The 15,613-nt window shown below is 44.9% G+C and overlaps 1 protein-coding gene across 2 annotated transcripts in view; it reads left to right on the forward strand.

The window, feature by feature from the left end:
• Positions 1 to 14,102, forward strand: part of LOC306712551 (activin receptor type-2B-like) — a gene marked incomplete at both ends in the record, with an annotated part of 18,573 nt that extends 4,471 nt beyond the window's left edge. The window contains 10 exons of one of the 2 annotated variants that reach the window (XM_079181880.1): positions 5,331 to 5,528; positions 7,305 to 7,411; positions 7,507 to 7,649; positions 9,226 to 9,369; positions 9,449 to 9,592; positions 10,087 to 10,235; positions 10,986 to 11,100; positions 11,181 to 11,319; positions 11,863 to 11,993; positions 13,887 to 14,102. In XM_079181880.1, the coding sequence (XP_079038006.1) occupies positions 5,331 to 5,528; positions 7,305 to 7,411; positions 7,507 to 7,649; positions 9,226 to 9,369; positions 9,449 to 9,592; positions 10,087 to 10,235; positions 10,986 to 11,100; positions 11,181 to 11,319; positions 11,863 to 11,993; positions 13,887 to 14,102 (1,486 nt within the window). Of the gene's footprint in view, positions 1 to 5,323; positions 5,529 to 7,304; positions 7,412 to 7,506; positions 7,650 to 9,225; positions 9,370 to 9,448; positions 9,593 to 10,086; positions 10,236 to 10,985; positions 11,101 to 11,180; positions 11,320 to 11,862; positions 11,994 to 13,886 lie in introns of both variants that reach the window. The other variant, XM_079181881.1, reaches the window with a different exon arrangement.
• Between the last annotated feature and the right edge of the window lie 1,511 nt (positions 14,103 to 15,613).

Below are 15,613 nucleotides of genomic sequence, written 5' to 3' on the forward strand. Positions count from 1 at the left end.
TAAGTTCTTAAAGGGGTTCCAGGGTTTCTTTGGTGGGTTCTAAGTTCTTAAAGAGGTTCCAGGGTTTCTTTGGTGAGTTCTAAGTTCTTGAAGGGGTCCCAGGAAAACACCAGTGGGTTTGCTGGTCTCAGTCTTTTGCTCCCGTAGCTGTGCCTACGGTGTGATAGCGTCTGAATTGTAAGTCGCTTTGGATAAGAGCTAAATGACTGTAATGTGATGTGATGTGATGTAATGTGATGTGATGTGATGTGATGTGATGTCTTTCTGTCCTTTAAGGTTTCACTGGGTTTTTGAATGAGACCCACATGGGGTTGTTGGTGGTCCTGAAGGGTGGTATACAGACGTCTTAGGGGGTTCAGGGGCTACTTGAATGAGTATTGGAGGTCCATTGGGGGGCTTATTGGACCTTCTGTGGGCCTGAGCATCTTCTAGGGTTCCAGGGCTCTATGGGGGTCCATTGCAGTGATTTGAGGTCTTCGTCTTGGGGCTGTTTGGGGTGCAGGAGTTCCTTGAAGGTGTTCCATGACTACATTGGGATATTTCAAAGGTGATTGATTTAAATGGGGTTCTTCAAATGGTTCCAGGTCAACATGGGGGAGTTTTCCTCTGTGGTTTCATTGGAGTGTCTCGGAGGAGATTCCAGGGTCTTAAAAAGGGCTCCATATTGGGGATTCTAGGGGGTAGGGGGTCCTAAGGCTACTTTACGGGGTTCCACGGTTCCATGAGTGAATCAGTTTGTCATTGAGGCGGTCTGAGCATCTTCTAGGGGGGTCACAGGGGGATCCTCTTGATTCTTAAAGGCACCACAAAGGGTGTTTTGGTGGCCTTGGGGGTTATTCTAGTCTTCAAGGGGTTCTGGACCTCTGTGACAGGGTTCTTATAGTGATTCCGCTACGTCTTCAGTGTAGAAGCAGAGTTTTCTAGAGGGTCTCTGTGGTCCTTCAGGTTGACTGTACGAGGGGTTCTTGTGGAGGTCCCATTGTTCTATGAAGAGGTTTTAATGAGTTCTCCAGTTCTTGTTGGAACGTAGACCTCTAAAGGTTTTGGTTTGGTTGAACTAAAGCTCACAGGTTTACAGATGACGTCATTCAGATTCCACTTCAGTGAGCGTCCAGCATGTGTTGACGGTTCCCATGGGAACGAGCTAACAGATGGCTTTAAGGAGTAATCTGCAAAAAGCAGGTGAACGGAAATACTCAGAGTGTTCAAGACACCTTCAGGAGACCTTCAGGAGACCTTCAGGAGACATCAGGACACCTTCAGGAGACCTTCAGGAGACGTCAGGAGACCTTCAGGACACGTTCAGGACACCTTCAGGAGACCTACTGGACACCTTCAGGAGACCTTCAGGAGACCTTCAGGAGACCTTCAGGAGACATCAGGACACCTTCAGGAGACCTTCAGGAGACGTCAGGAGACCTTCAGGACACCTACTGGACACCTTCAAGACACCTTCAGGACACCTTCAGGAGACCTTCAGGACACGTTCAGGACACCTTCAGGAGACCTTCAGGAGACCTTCAGGACACCTTCAGGACACCTACTGGACACCTTCAAGACACCTTCAGGACACCTTCAGGAGACCTTCAGGAGACCTTCAGGAGACGTCAGGACACCTTCAGGACACCTACTGGACACCTTCAGGACACCTTCAGGAGACCTTCAGGAGACCTTCAGGAGACCTTCAGGAGACCTTCAGGAGACCTTCAGGAGACGTCAGGAGACCTTCAGGACACCTACTGGACACCTTCAAGACACCTTCAGGACACCTTCAGGAGACCTTCAGGACACGTTCAGGACACCTTCAGGAGACCTTCAGGAGACCTTCAGGACACCTTCAGGACACCTACTGGACACCTTCAAGACACCTTCAGGACACCTTCAGGAGACCTTCAGGAGACCTTCAGGAGACGTCAGGACACCTTCAGGACACCTACTGGACACCTTCAGGACACCTTCAGGAGACCTTCAGGAGACGTCAGGACACCTTCAGGACACCTTTACACCTTCAGGACACGTACAAGACACGTTCAGGACACGTTCAGGACGTAACTGGATGCTAACGTCTGTGGTCTTTGGTCATATAGATGGTTCAGCCCGGACATGCAGTCCGCTGGACCCGAGCTAATGTTAGCATGCTAACATGCTACACTTAGATGGTGCACACTGGACATGCTAAACTAAATTAGCATTTTAGCATGGAGGTGCTTTTACATACTAAATCAAGAAAAATGGACAATTACATAAAAGTGAATTTGTAAACTTGTTGCTTGTTAATAACTTAACGTTAAGAGCCTTTATTTAACACGTCCATGTTTTCATATCGTCATGAATACGTCTTAATTAAGCATTTTGATTGTTCATCTTGTTGAGTTATTCTTTTATTTAAGAAAGTCTGAACCTTTATTAGTCCTCAAACACATCCACCACTTCCTCAGCTATCCTCCGTGTGTGTGTGTGTGTGTGTGTGTGTGTGTGTGTGTGTGTGTGTGTGTGTGTGTGTGTGTGTGTGAGTGTGTGTGTGTGTGTGAGTGTGTGTGTGTGTGTGTGTGTGTGAGTGTGTGTGGCAGATCTGGTTAATGAGCAGCTTTACTCTTCCTCTCATAGTTTTCACACAGAATAGTTGAGCAGCGTTGAGGCCGACTGGTGATACTGGCTATAAATAGAGGCAGTGTGTGTGTGTGTGTGTGTGTGTGTGTGTGTGTGTGTGTGTGTGTGTGTGTGTGTGTGTGTGTGTGTGTGTGTGTGTGTGTGTGTGTGTGTGTGTGTGTGTGAGAGAAGAGTTCCCATAGCTTTGCATCTCATGTGTTGCCCTCTGATCTCAGTAACATATGCACACACACACACACACACACACAGGCATCTGGCAGACCGTGTGTGTGTGTGTGTGTGTGTGTGTGTGTGTGTGACCCCTGACCGTCATGTCTGGAACGCACAAAGGCTGTTAAAAATGCCCGTGAGGTCACACACACTCTGAGTGATTTGCATTTCACACACACACACACACACACGCACACACACACGCGTGGGTCTGATGGAGTCGGGGGGTCAAAGGTCACAGACTATAGACATGTTAATGTGTGACGTCGCTGCTCTTCATATCTAAACTCCAGCTGTCTCTGGTTCTAACAGACGACGGGGTCAGAGGTCATGAGAACTCTGGTTTATATGAAGACGTCCTGAGATACCGGATCAGGTCTCTGAGTCACTCTGAGACCTGATCTCTACTGAGCATGTGCGGACCAGAACTACACAGCTGCAGTGGAGCGTTCACGCATGTTCGTTACCTGATGATGTGACAGTGCGAGCAGGAGGAGAGTGACGGTCTGCGGCGGCCGGTTCTCAGCGGGGTCCCGGACCCCGTGGACCGCGGTTGTGGAGCTCCGTTTCCCTGCGAGCGTGTTCGTTGATCTGTAGATCCACTCGGGTTTCTCCAAAAGCTTTCAAAAGCACCGGAGTGTCCTGCCGTGCTACGGCGTCCTCGGGTTAGCGTAGCATAGCTCCAAACACCAAGACGCTCAGTTAACATGAAACACATTCACAGACATCAAATACATAAACTACACCAACAACACTAAACATGTTATCATTTCTTCCATATCTTTCAAACTAACTTCTGCAGCTTCCTTACATTTCACATTACTCACGCGCTGGCCCACTGACCAATCACAGCGCAGCTTAATGCAGACGAACATAGCAGCTACCTCGGTAGCATCTGCACGTCAAAGAATACGCCCAACATGTCAAACTAAAGATCTGATTGGTTGAACACTATGACGATCAACAACATCGTCCCCATTCACTTAACCTGCACATGGCAGCACTGGGTGAGTCTGCAGACTGGGGCCTCTCTTCTACCTAGAGACACAGAGGTGAACTCTGATTGGATCAAAGCTCTACTTAAAACAAGCTGCACTGAAGCAGAGCAGCTGAGGAGCACAGTAGCTGTGCTATGAGAACATAAGATAATGGGACAATATTTATATAAATTATGATACATGTAGTGTATTTAAGAACAATTATTAAATAACTTTGTGATTCTGTTTAGAACAGCAGAGAAGGCTTTGAAGGCCCTGACGGCCTCATGTGACAACATCTGAACCAGCTCTTTAATACTCCAACAGTTAGAGAGGTGTGTGTGTGAGTGTGTGTGTGTGTGTGTCTGTGTGTGAGTGTGTGTGTGTGTGTGTCTGTGTGTGAGTGTGTATGTGTGTGTGTGTCTGTGTGTGAGTGTGTGTGTGTGTCTCGCCTCGTTCATCTCTTCCTGAACTTTTTAATTGAAAAAGAAGTTGGACTAAATGTCAAGTGACACACACACAGACACACACACACTCACACACAGACACACACACACAGACACACACACACACACACACAGACACACACACACTCACACACACACACACACAGCTTTCTGGCCCATTAGCTCACAGATCACCATGGCGACCGAAGTCGACCTCCAGAATACTGATGAGGGTTCAGACCGAAGTCCTCTGTGTACTGTACACAGTACTACTGCAGTACCGTTCATGTACAGCAGATATTCAGAAAAAGAACAAAAAGGTGATGATCAGAAACACAATAAACGCATCAAATATAAAGATTTACAAAGAAAATATGAAAAATACGTAAAAGTACAAGTGGTATTACAGCCTGTACAGTTATTGAAGTACAATATGTACTTGTACTTCCTCCATGTAGGATTTCTGGAAAGAGACGTTGATGTTGAGACAGTTTAGATATTTAGAGTGAACTGTACCTTTAAGAGAACTCTGTTTCCATTTGAGTACCACGGTATTGTAGTATTAGTACTGTGTGTGTGTGTCTGTGTGTGTGTGTGTGTGTGTGTGTGTGTGTGTGTGTGTGGTTGCGTAGCGACGCTGAAGGCACAGATTGGCTGTAACATCTGTCACACTGAACGCTGCCAAAGTCTGAACTTCTGTTATTGAAATACTACAGTTACACAAGTACATGTATGAGGTAGTACTACTACTTCACTCCAGTATTCATCCAACGACACATCTATCTGATTCATTACCTTCATCTCACAAAGTACTAGGAGAGAGGAACAGAGGTGGGAGGAGACGAGGAGGGGCAAAGGAAAAGGTAGGAAGGAAGGAAGGAGACAGTAAGAGAAAAGGAAGAAGAGATGGTGAAAGTGAGACAGATTGATGAAGAGGAGGAGGAGTCGAAGAAGAGATGATGAAGGAAGTGTAGAGGAATAAAGAGATGAGGAGAGGAGGTGAGGGAACAAACTGAGGACAGATAGATAAAGAGGACGATGATGATGATGACTGATGAAGATGCTCTCTCTGTGCTTTAGGACTCAGCGGGGGGGCCGACACCACCGACTGTCTGTACTACAACGTGAACTTTGAGCTGGAGCGGACCAATCAGAGCGGAGTGGAGCGCTGTGAAGGAGAGCAGGAGAAACGCTCCCACTGCTACGCCTCCTGGAGGAACATCTCCGGCTCCGTGGAGCTGGTGAAGAAGGGCTGCTGGCTGGACGACTTCAACTGCTACGACCGGTAATCCTGTTCCCACAAGTCCTCATCTTCATCCCACAAGTCATCTTCCTCCCACAAGTCCTCATCTTCATCCCACAAGTCATCTTCATCCCACAAGTCATCTTCATCCCACAAGTCCTCGTCTTCATCCCACAAGTCCTCATCTTCATCCCACAAGTCATCTTCATCCCACAAGTCATCTTCATCCCACAAGTCCTCGTCTTCATCCCACAAGTCATCTTCATCCCACAAGTCCTCATCTTCATCCCACAAGTCCTCATCTTCATCCCACAAGTCATCTTCATCCCACAAGTCATCTTCATCCCACAAGTCCTCATCTTCATCCCACAAGTCCTCATCTTCATCCCACAAGTCCTCATCTTCATCCCACAAGTCATCTTCATCCCACAAGTCCTCATCTTCATCCCACAAGTCCTCATCTTCCTCCCACAAGTCATCTTCATCCCACAAGTCCTCATCTTCATCCCACAAGTCATCTTCATTCCACAAGTCCTCATCTTCATCCCACAAGTCCTCATCTTCATCCCACAAGTCCTCATCTTCATCCCACAAGTCATCTTCATTCCACAAGTCCTCATCTTCATTCCACAAGTCCTCATCTTCATCCCACAAGTCCTCATCTTCATCCCACAAGTCATCTTCATTCCACAAGTCCTCATCTTCATTCCACAAGTCATTATCTTCATCCCACAAGTCATTATCTTCATCTCAAGTCATTATCTTCATCCCACAAGTCATTATCTTCATCCCACAAGTCATTTTCATTCCACAAGTCATTATCTTCATCTCAAGTCATTATCTTCATCCCACAAGTCATCTTCATTCCACAAGTCATTATCTTCATCTCAAGTCATTATCTTCATCCCACAAGCCATCTTCATTCCACAAGTCATTATCTTCATTCCACAAGTCATTATCTTCATCCCACAAGTCATCTTCATTCCACAAGTCATTATCTTCATCTCAAGTCATTATCTTCATCCCACAAGTCATCTTCATTCCACAAGTCATTATCTTCATCTCAAGTCATTATCTTCATCCCACAAGCCATCTTCATTCCACAAGTCATTATCTTCATTCCACAAGTCATTATCTTCATCCCACAAGTCATCTTCATTCCACAAGTCATTATCTTCATCCCACAAGTCATCTTCATTCCACAAGTCATTATCTTCATCCCACAAGCCATCTTCATTCCACAAGTCATTAAATTCATTCCACAAGTCATTATCTTCATTCCACAAGTCATTATCTTCATCTCAAGTCATCATCTTCATTCCACAAGTCATTATCTTCATCTCAAGTCATTATCTTCATCCCACAAGCCATCTTCATTCCACAAGTCATTAAATTCATCCCACAAGTCCTCATCTTCATTCCACAAGTCATTAAATTCATCCCACAAGTCCTCATCTTCATTCCACAAGTCATTATCTTCATTCCACAAGTCATTATCTTCATCCCACAAGTCCTCATCTTCATTCCACAAGTCATTATCTTCATCTCACAAGTCATTATCTTCATTCCACAAGTCATCTTCATTCCACAAGTCATTATCTTCATCTCACAAGTCATTATCTTCATCTCACAAGTCCTCATCTTCATCCCACAAGTCATTTCTGGACATCACATCAGAGACATACAGGAACCTCAGATGGAACATCAGAGTTGGCCGACCCAGATCTCTTTCTCACAGACATCATTGATGTTTGAACATTGTATTTAATCGTCTCTTGTCTCTTGTCTCTTGTCTCTTGTCTCCGGCTCGTCCCTCAGACAGGACTGTGTCGCCACAGAAGAAAGTCCTCAGGTCTTCTTCTGCTGCTGTGAAGGAAACTTCTGCAACGAGAAGTTCACACACCTGCCGGACGTCACGGGGCCTCGTGAGTCATATTTAATAAACGTATCTTTATTTCATGAATCGGTGTGTGTTTGTGCGTCTTCACTGATGGACGTGTTTGTATGTGTGTGATGTCAGTGATCAAAGCTCCGCCCCCCGGCCTGTTGAACGTGATGGTTTACTGCCTGCTGCCCTTCGTCATGCTGTCTGTGGTTCTGCTCACCGCCGTCTGGATGTACCGGCACCGGAAACCTCCGTACGGACACGTGGACCTCGCTGAGGTACACACACACACACACACACACACACACCTACACACAGTGAGAACATGATGTCATAGCTCCCTCTGGTGGAACTGCAGCTGTATTGCAATAAATGTGAGGTATTCATTTATAATATTTGTTATTCATTTTCAGCATTTTTGGTTTCTCTATCAGTCAAAGATTTAATTGAAGTTTGTCCCTAAAAGAGAATTAATTATTTTACGATAGTAATGATTCACTTTTTATGGATATAGAAGACAAAACAGTCCAGAGGTTCATATTTACATCCTGGGCCTTATTATGGGCCATAATAATAGTTTAATTCATATATATCATCATGTGTATTATTCATTTTAATGGTAATAATATCCAAAATACATTATTACGACTACATCTAGAAAATAACAACAAATTATAATTATAATATACTAATTTATTTATTTAGCACTTTTCTCAACAATGTAGTACAAGTACTTCACAACAAGGAAGAAATGAATAAAACGTAATAATAATAATGACATACAATATAGATGATATGATGTCATCAAAACACCAGAATCAAATGAAACGTGTCCCAGATGATTACAGCTGACGAAGTCTGATGAGTTCAGTTAAAGAACATCGCCTCTGTGATGTCATTGTTCAGTTAAAGAACATCGCCTCTGTGATGTCATTGTTCAGTTAAAGAACATCGTCTCTGTGATGTCATTGTTCAGTTAAAGAACATCGTCTCTGTGATGTCATTGTTCAGTTAAAGAACATCGGCTCTGTGATGTCATTGTTCAGTTAAAGAACATCGCCTCTGTGATGTCATTGGTCAGTTAAAGAACATCGTCTCTGTGATGTCATTGTTCAGTTAAAGAACATCGCCTCTGTGATGTCATTGTTCAGTTAAAGAACATCGTCTCTGTGATATCATTGTTCAGTTAAAGAACATCGTCTCTGTGATGTCATTGTTCAGTTAAAGAACATCGGCTCTGTGATGTCATTGTTCAGTTAAAGAACATCGTCTCTGTGATGTCATTGTTCAGTTAAAGAACATCGCCTCTGTGATGTCATTGTTCAGTTAAAGAACATTGTCTCTGTGATGTCATTGTTCAGTTAAAGAACATTGTCTCTGTGATGTCATTGTTCAGTTAAAGAACATTGTCTCTGTGATGTCATTGGTCAGTTAAAGAACATCGTCTCTGTGATGTCATTGTTCAGTTAAAGAACATCGGCTCTGTGATGTCATTGTTCAGTTAAAGAACATCGTCTCTGTGATGTCATTGTTCAGTTAAAGAACATCGGCTCTGTGATGTCATTGTTCAGTTAAAGAACATCGTCTCTGTGATGTCATTGTTCAGTTAAAGAACATCGTCTCTGTGATGTCATTGGTCAGTGTGAGGAGGTCCAGCGGTGAACATGAGACGTGTTGGTCTGCTCTGATTGGTGGGTCACAACCAGACATAGAACGGGGTGTCGTCAGCGTAACGATGTCTTTTTATCTTCTTTTCTCGTCTCGTTAAAGAAGAACATCATGTGATGCAGCAGAATCCTGACTTTCACACATCATGTCTACTTCCTGTTGACCTTGTTGAACTTGTCCCCTCAGGATCCTGGTCCTCACCCCTCCTCCCCCCTGCTGCGTCTCAAACCTCTGCAGCTGCTGGAGGTGAAGGCCCGAGGACGCTTCGGCTGCGTCTGGAAGGCTCAGATGATCAACGAATACGTGGCCGTCAAGATCTTCCCCATCCAGGTTCAGACTCACGCCCTCTCTGTGTGGCTGTATGTCTGGAGAACCGACTCTCATCTCCTCTTCCTCCCCTTCCTCACAGAACAAGGAGTCGTGGGTGAAGGAGACCGACGTCTTCATCACACCAGGGATGAGGCACGAGAACATCTTGAGGTTCATCGGTGCAGAGAAACGAGGGAGTCACCTGGAGGCCGAACTGTGGCTCATGACCGAGTTCCACGAGAGGGTGAGGAGGGAGGAAGAGGAGGAGGGGGTTAGGGTTAGCTGTTAGCTGCTAGCTGTTAGCTGCTAGCTGCTAGCTGTTGTTGGTCAGTTGTTAACTGGTTCAGATGTATCGGTTAAAGGCTCTTTCTGGTCTATTTTCTTCGGTGATCGCCCTCGAAGTGTAAGAAATATTAATTTATACATATCATAGAAAATGTGCCTCTCAACCGATACATCTGAACCACGACATGTTTACGTTAGTTGCTAGCTGTTAGCTGTTAGCTGTTAGCTGTTAGCTGTTAGCTGTTAGCTGTTAGTTTTTTAACTGTTAGCCGTTAGCTGCTAGCCAGCCACCACACAGAACAACAGTGTGTCTCTGGTCTCAGCTGTGTTTCACTAGCGCCCCTGCTGGCCGGTAGGAGTAGTGAGACCTTTAGATCAGACCTTTAGGATTCGGGTCTGGACTGGATGTGGTTTTGAATGAAGACCTGAGGGACCTGGTCTGTGTCTCTGTAGGGCTCCCTGTCTGACTTCCTGAAGGGGAACATCGTCAGCTGGTCAGAGTTGTGTCACATCTCTGAGTCGATATCGTGCGGCCTGTCTTACCTTCACGAGGACGTCCCCCGTCTGAAGGGAGGGGGGGCCAAACCGGCCATCGCCCACAGGTCAGAGGTCAAGGTCACGTAGCAATGATGGAGATCTTATTATTATCATTATTATATTATTAATGTTATTATTTTATCATGATTATTATTTTATTTTATGTTTATTTTTCTTACTCTTCTTCTTTTCATTAGTATTATTATATTTATTATTATTATCATTATTATCAGTATTACTTTTGTTATTATTAGTGTTACTATTATTATTGTTAATATTAGTATTATTATTGTTATGTTAGAATAACATTTTAGATATCACTGATAAACGCTGTTGGTGATGCGTTTAAGTTCCTGTATGAAGGACGTAAAACAGAGCGTTTAGTTTACACACATGATGTAAAGACGTGTCTGCAGTAACGACGTCCGGCCGCATGGTGGAGCCAGAGAGTCGGTTACTGCTCTGCAGGTTAAAGAGACCACCTATGATGGGGGACGGTCTGTAGACCCCCCATCAACAGGGTTCTTGTAGTCCACCTATGATGGGGGACGGTCTGTAGACCCCCCCATCAACAGGGTTCTTGTAGTCCACCTATGATGGGGGACGGTCTGTAGACCCCCCATCAACAGGGTTCTTGTAGTCCACCTATGATGGGGGACGGTCTGTAGACCCCCCCATCAACAGGGTTCTTGTAGGCCTCCTATGATGGGGGACGGTCTGTAGACCCCCCATCAACAGGGTTCTTGTAGTCCTCCTATAATGGGGGGCGGTCTGTAGACCTGGTCTCATGTCTTCATGTCCTCGTGTCTCTTCAGGGACTTTAAGAGTAAGAACATCATGCTGCGTTCAGACCTCACCGCCGTCATCGGAGACTTCGGCCTCGCTGTTCGCTTCGCTCCAGGAGAACCACCTGGAGAGACTCACGGACAGGTGAGCTATCGGACCGCCGAGAGCCTCACACCTACACACCGAGCACGGCCTCATGTGTGTGTGTGTGTGTGTGTGTACAGGTGGGGACCAGACGCTACATGGCTCCAGAGGTTCTAGAAGGAGCCATCAACTTCCAGAGAGACTCCTTCCTGAGGATCGACATGTACGCTCTGGGTCTGGTGCTGTGGGAGCTGGTGACTCGCTGCAGGGCTGTGGACGGTAACACTCATATATTATATATTATTATAGTTTATTATATTCTGTTTACTCATAAAGTAACACTCATATATTATATTATGGTTTCACATATCTTCTTTTATTTTTACTAAACTAAACTAGACTCTTCTTAACTAAACTTAAATTCAAACTTAAACTCACTTCACACACAAACACTCAACCATCCAGAGAAACTTCCCTCTAACTCAGACCGACCAATCACAGACTCTTCACTTGATCTGGAGCTCGTCATGAATTATCACGGTTTCTATTCTGTAGCATTCGATAAAATATCCAATAAAAGATGTGAAAGGTTTCACAGTTCTACTTTAAAACTGTAATCCTGCTAGTAATCCCCCATTTTTACAGAATATATCAGTAATCTGATTACTTAAATTAGTTAGTAAAACTAATTACGTAACGCAGTTCCATGTAAGCTGACGTCACCATATCAACAGTTCTTTGTAGTTGTAATATTCACTCAGGTGTTTTACTGTGTGTGTGTGTGTGTGTGTGTGTGTGTGTGTGTGTGTGTGTATGTGTTAGGCCCGGTGGGTGAGTACATGCTGCCCTTTGAGGAGGAGGTGGGTCAACATCCATCTCTGGAGGACCTGCAGGAGGTCGTGGTCCACAAGAAGATGAGGCCGTCCCTCAAAGAGCTGTGGCTCAAACACAGCGTGAGTCTTCATCACGTTCTCATCGTCATCTTCAGTACCTGATCACATGTTACGTATCTCGTTACACTTTGAATGCGTTTGTCGTCGTAGTTTGTAGCGTCTCGTTGCAATGAACGCGTTTGTTGTCGTAGTTTGTAGCGTCTCATTACATTGAACGCGTTTGTTGTCGTAGTTTGTAGCGTCTCGTTGCATTGAACACGTTTGTTGTCGTAGTTTGTAGCGTCTCATTACATTGAACGCGTTTGTTGTCGTAGTTTGTAGCGTCTCGTTGCATTGAACACGTTTGTTGTCGTAGTTTGTAGCGTCTCATTACATTGAACGCGTTTGTTGTCGTAGTTTGTAGCGTCTCATTACATTGAACGCGTTTGTTGTCGTAGTTTGTAGCGTCTCGTTGCATTGAACACGTTTGTTGTCGTAGTTTGTAGCGTCTCATTACATTGAACGCGTTTGTTGTCGTAGTTTGTAGCGTCTCGTTGCATTGAACACGTTTGTTGTCGTAGTTTGTAGCGTCTCATTACATTGAACGCGTTTGTTGTCGTAGTTTGTAGCGTCTCGTTGCATTGAACACGTTTGTTGTCGTAGTTTGTAGCGTCTCATTACATTGAACACGTTTGTTGTCGTAGTTTGTAGCGTCTCATTACATTGAACGCGTTTGTTGTCGTAGTTTGTAGCGTCTCGTTGCATTGAACACGTTTGTTGTCGTAGTTTGTAGCGTCTCATTACATTGAACGCGTTTGTTGTCGTAGTTTGTAGCGTCTCGTTGCATTGAACACGTTTGTTGTCGTAGTTTGTAGCGTCTCATTACATTGAACGCGTTTGTTGTCGTAGTTTGTAGCGTCTCGTTGCATTGAACACGTTTGTTGTCGTAGTTTGTAGCGTCTCATTACATTGAACGTGTTTGTTGTCGTAGTTTGTAGCGTCTCGTTGCATTGAACACGTTTGTTGTCGTAGTTTGTAGCGTCTCGTTGCATTGAACACGTTTGTTGTCGTAGTTTGTAGCGTCTCGTTGCAATGAACGCGTTTGTTGTCGTAGTTTGTAGCGTCTCATTACATTGAACGCGTTTGTTATCGTAGTTTGTAGCGTCTCGTTGCAATGAACGCGTTTGTTGTCGTAGGTTGTAGCGTCTCGTTACATTGAACGCGTTTGTTATCGTAGTTTGTAGCGTCTCGCTGCAATGAACGCGTTTGTTATCGTAGTTTGTAGCGTCTCGTTACATTGAACGCGTTTGTTATCGTAGTTTGTAGCGTCTCGTTGCAATGAACGCGTTTGTTATCGTAGTTTGTAGCGTCTCGTTACATTGAACGCGTTTGTTATCGTAGTTTGTAGCGTCTCGTTACATTGAACGCGTTTGTTATCGTAGTTTGTAGCGTCTCGTTGCAATGAACGCGTTTGTTATCGTAGTTTGTAGCGTCTCATTACATTGAACGCGTTTGTTATCGTAGTTTGTAGCGTCTCGTTGCAATGAACGCGTTTGTTATCGTAGTTTGTAGCGTCTCGTTACATTGAACGCGTTTGTTGTCGTAGTTTGTAGCGTCTCGTTACATTGAACACGTTTGTTGTCGTAGTTTGTAGCGTCTCGTTACATTGAACGCGTTTGTTGTCGTAGTTTGTAGCGTCTCGTTACATTGAACACGTTTGTTGTCGTAGTTTGTAGCGTCTCGTTACATTGAACACGTTTGTTGTCGTAGTTTGTAGCGTCTCGTTACATTGAACGCGTTTGTTGTCGTAGTTTGTAGCGTCTCGTTACATTGAACGCGTTTGTTGTCGTAGTTTGAAGGAGTTTGCTCTCACACAAAGAGAGACGCACCTTTAATAACGAGGTGGTCTTTATAAAACGAGCTGTGGTCGTATTAAGAATGAGAAGTAATAATATTTCTACTTTGTGGTTTCAGGGTCTGGCTCAGATCTGTGAAACGCTGGAGGAGTGCTGGGATCACGACGCCGAGGCTCGTCTGTCGGCCGGTTGTGTGGAGGAGAGGATCTCTCAGGTCCGCCGCCTGACCGCCACCGTAGCCCCGCCCACCTCGGACCACCTGCTGGTCTCCACGCTACCGCCTGTTCCGATGGTAACCAACGTGGACCTGCCGCCCAAAGAGTCCAGTATATGAGGAGAGAGAGAACATCTTACTGATTCTGGAAGGCCTGACGTTACCCATGAAGCTCAACACACACACACACACACACACACACACACACACACACACACACACACACACTATCTTTTCTCAGTGGAACCTGAACTCGGCTGCTATTTGATCTCTTTGGACTTCTGTTCTCTGATTCTCTCTCGGTCCGTTTGGACTAATCTTACCAGCACACGTACTTGTTTTTCTCAAGTTTTCCTTCCACACTTGAGTCATTTGTATCTTTTTTTTAACCAAACATGTGTGTGAGTGTGTGTGTGTGTACGTACACACACACACACTCACAGGAAAACCAACAGTGAAACTCATCCAGGTCCCGACTCAGTGAATGCTCTTCTATCTCCAGGTACCTCAGTGACTTTCTTTACTTTGGCAGATTATTTCTTATCATTCTTTCTTCTGCTTCTGAGACTCCGCCTCAAGATCCGGTCTGCGTCACCTAGCAACCGCTTACCATCAACCTGACGTTTTTTTTACTACAATGCTGCAAAAACCCCTTTGCAGGAACTGGACGACTGTTACTCAGTACGGACTCTAGCGTTAGTTTTTCTACCTTCTGCTCACACTCGACTCACCTTCGGATCCAACGGGTTTTTATCCAAAACGAAAGGAAACAGGAAGTGAGGTCACAAGGAACCCCAAAAAGACTTCCTGTCTCTCTTTGTGTTCAGCTTGTTATCATTTTGAGGTTGAAGACTGAAGAAGCTTTTTCAGGAACCAGGAAGTAAACGTCTTGCATGCAGAGATTTGATTGGCCGACGGCGCTCAACCACAGCATTTTGGTTTTGGCACGGAAATAAATCTTCTCAGGTAACCATGGCTACAGGTGGGCAGACTCACGGAGCGGGGGGTAGGGGGCGGGGCCAACGCCGGACGGGAGGGGCCTCATCTGACGGTGCTCAAAGCCTATTGGCTGTCCTGAATATGTAAATTTGCAAAGGTGCCCAAACAAGGAAACGTATGTTTCCCTTTAAAAAAAAAGGTGCAAGACCTCATGTGTGTGTGTGTGTGACCTGTGACCTTTGACCTCCTCAGCTCTGTTTCCACTTCCTGCTCTTATTCTGAAAATATTCTGCTGATCAACATATCACACACACATAATGTGAGACCTGAACCTGCTGTTGACTCGTTTAAATTAAACGTTTTCTTTATTCATGTTGACGACAATAAGCTCCGCCTCCTCCTGTGACATCACTGCAGAGGTCAAAGGTCAACAGTTCACTTATTCTTTCTTTTAGTTTTTTTCTTTCAACCGGGACCAAAATCCATCTCTGTGTGTGTGTGTGTGTGTGTGTGTGTGTGTGTGTGTGTGTGTGTGTGTGTGTGTGTATGAGGAACACGTTTCTCTGGTTTTTCCTTTTTTATTTTGTTTCTTTGAACTCTCAGTGAATCCAGACGATGCGTTCGAGGAGCGTCGTTCGTTTCAACACTGTTGAATAAACGATAGAAAAGAGAAACGGGACGCGGAGGAAACG

Source organism: Pholis gunnellus (genome assembly GCF_910591455.1).
Source record: "Pholis gunnellus genome assembly, chromosome: 20".
NCBI classification, from domain to species: domain Eukaryota; kingdom Metazoa; phylum Chordata; class Actinopteri; order Perciformes; family Pholidae; genus Pholis; species Pholis gunnellus.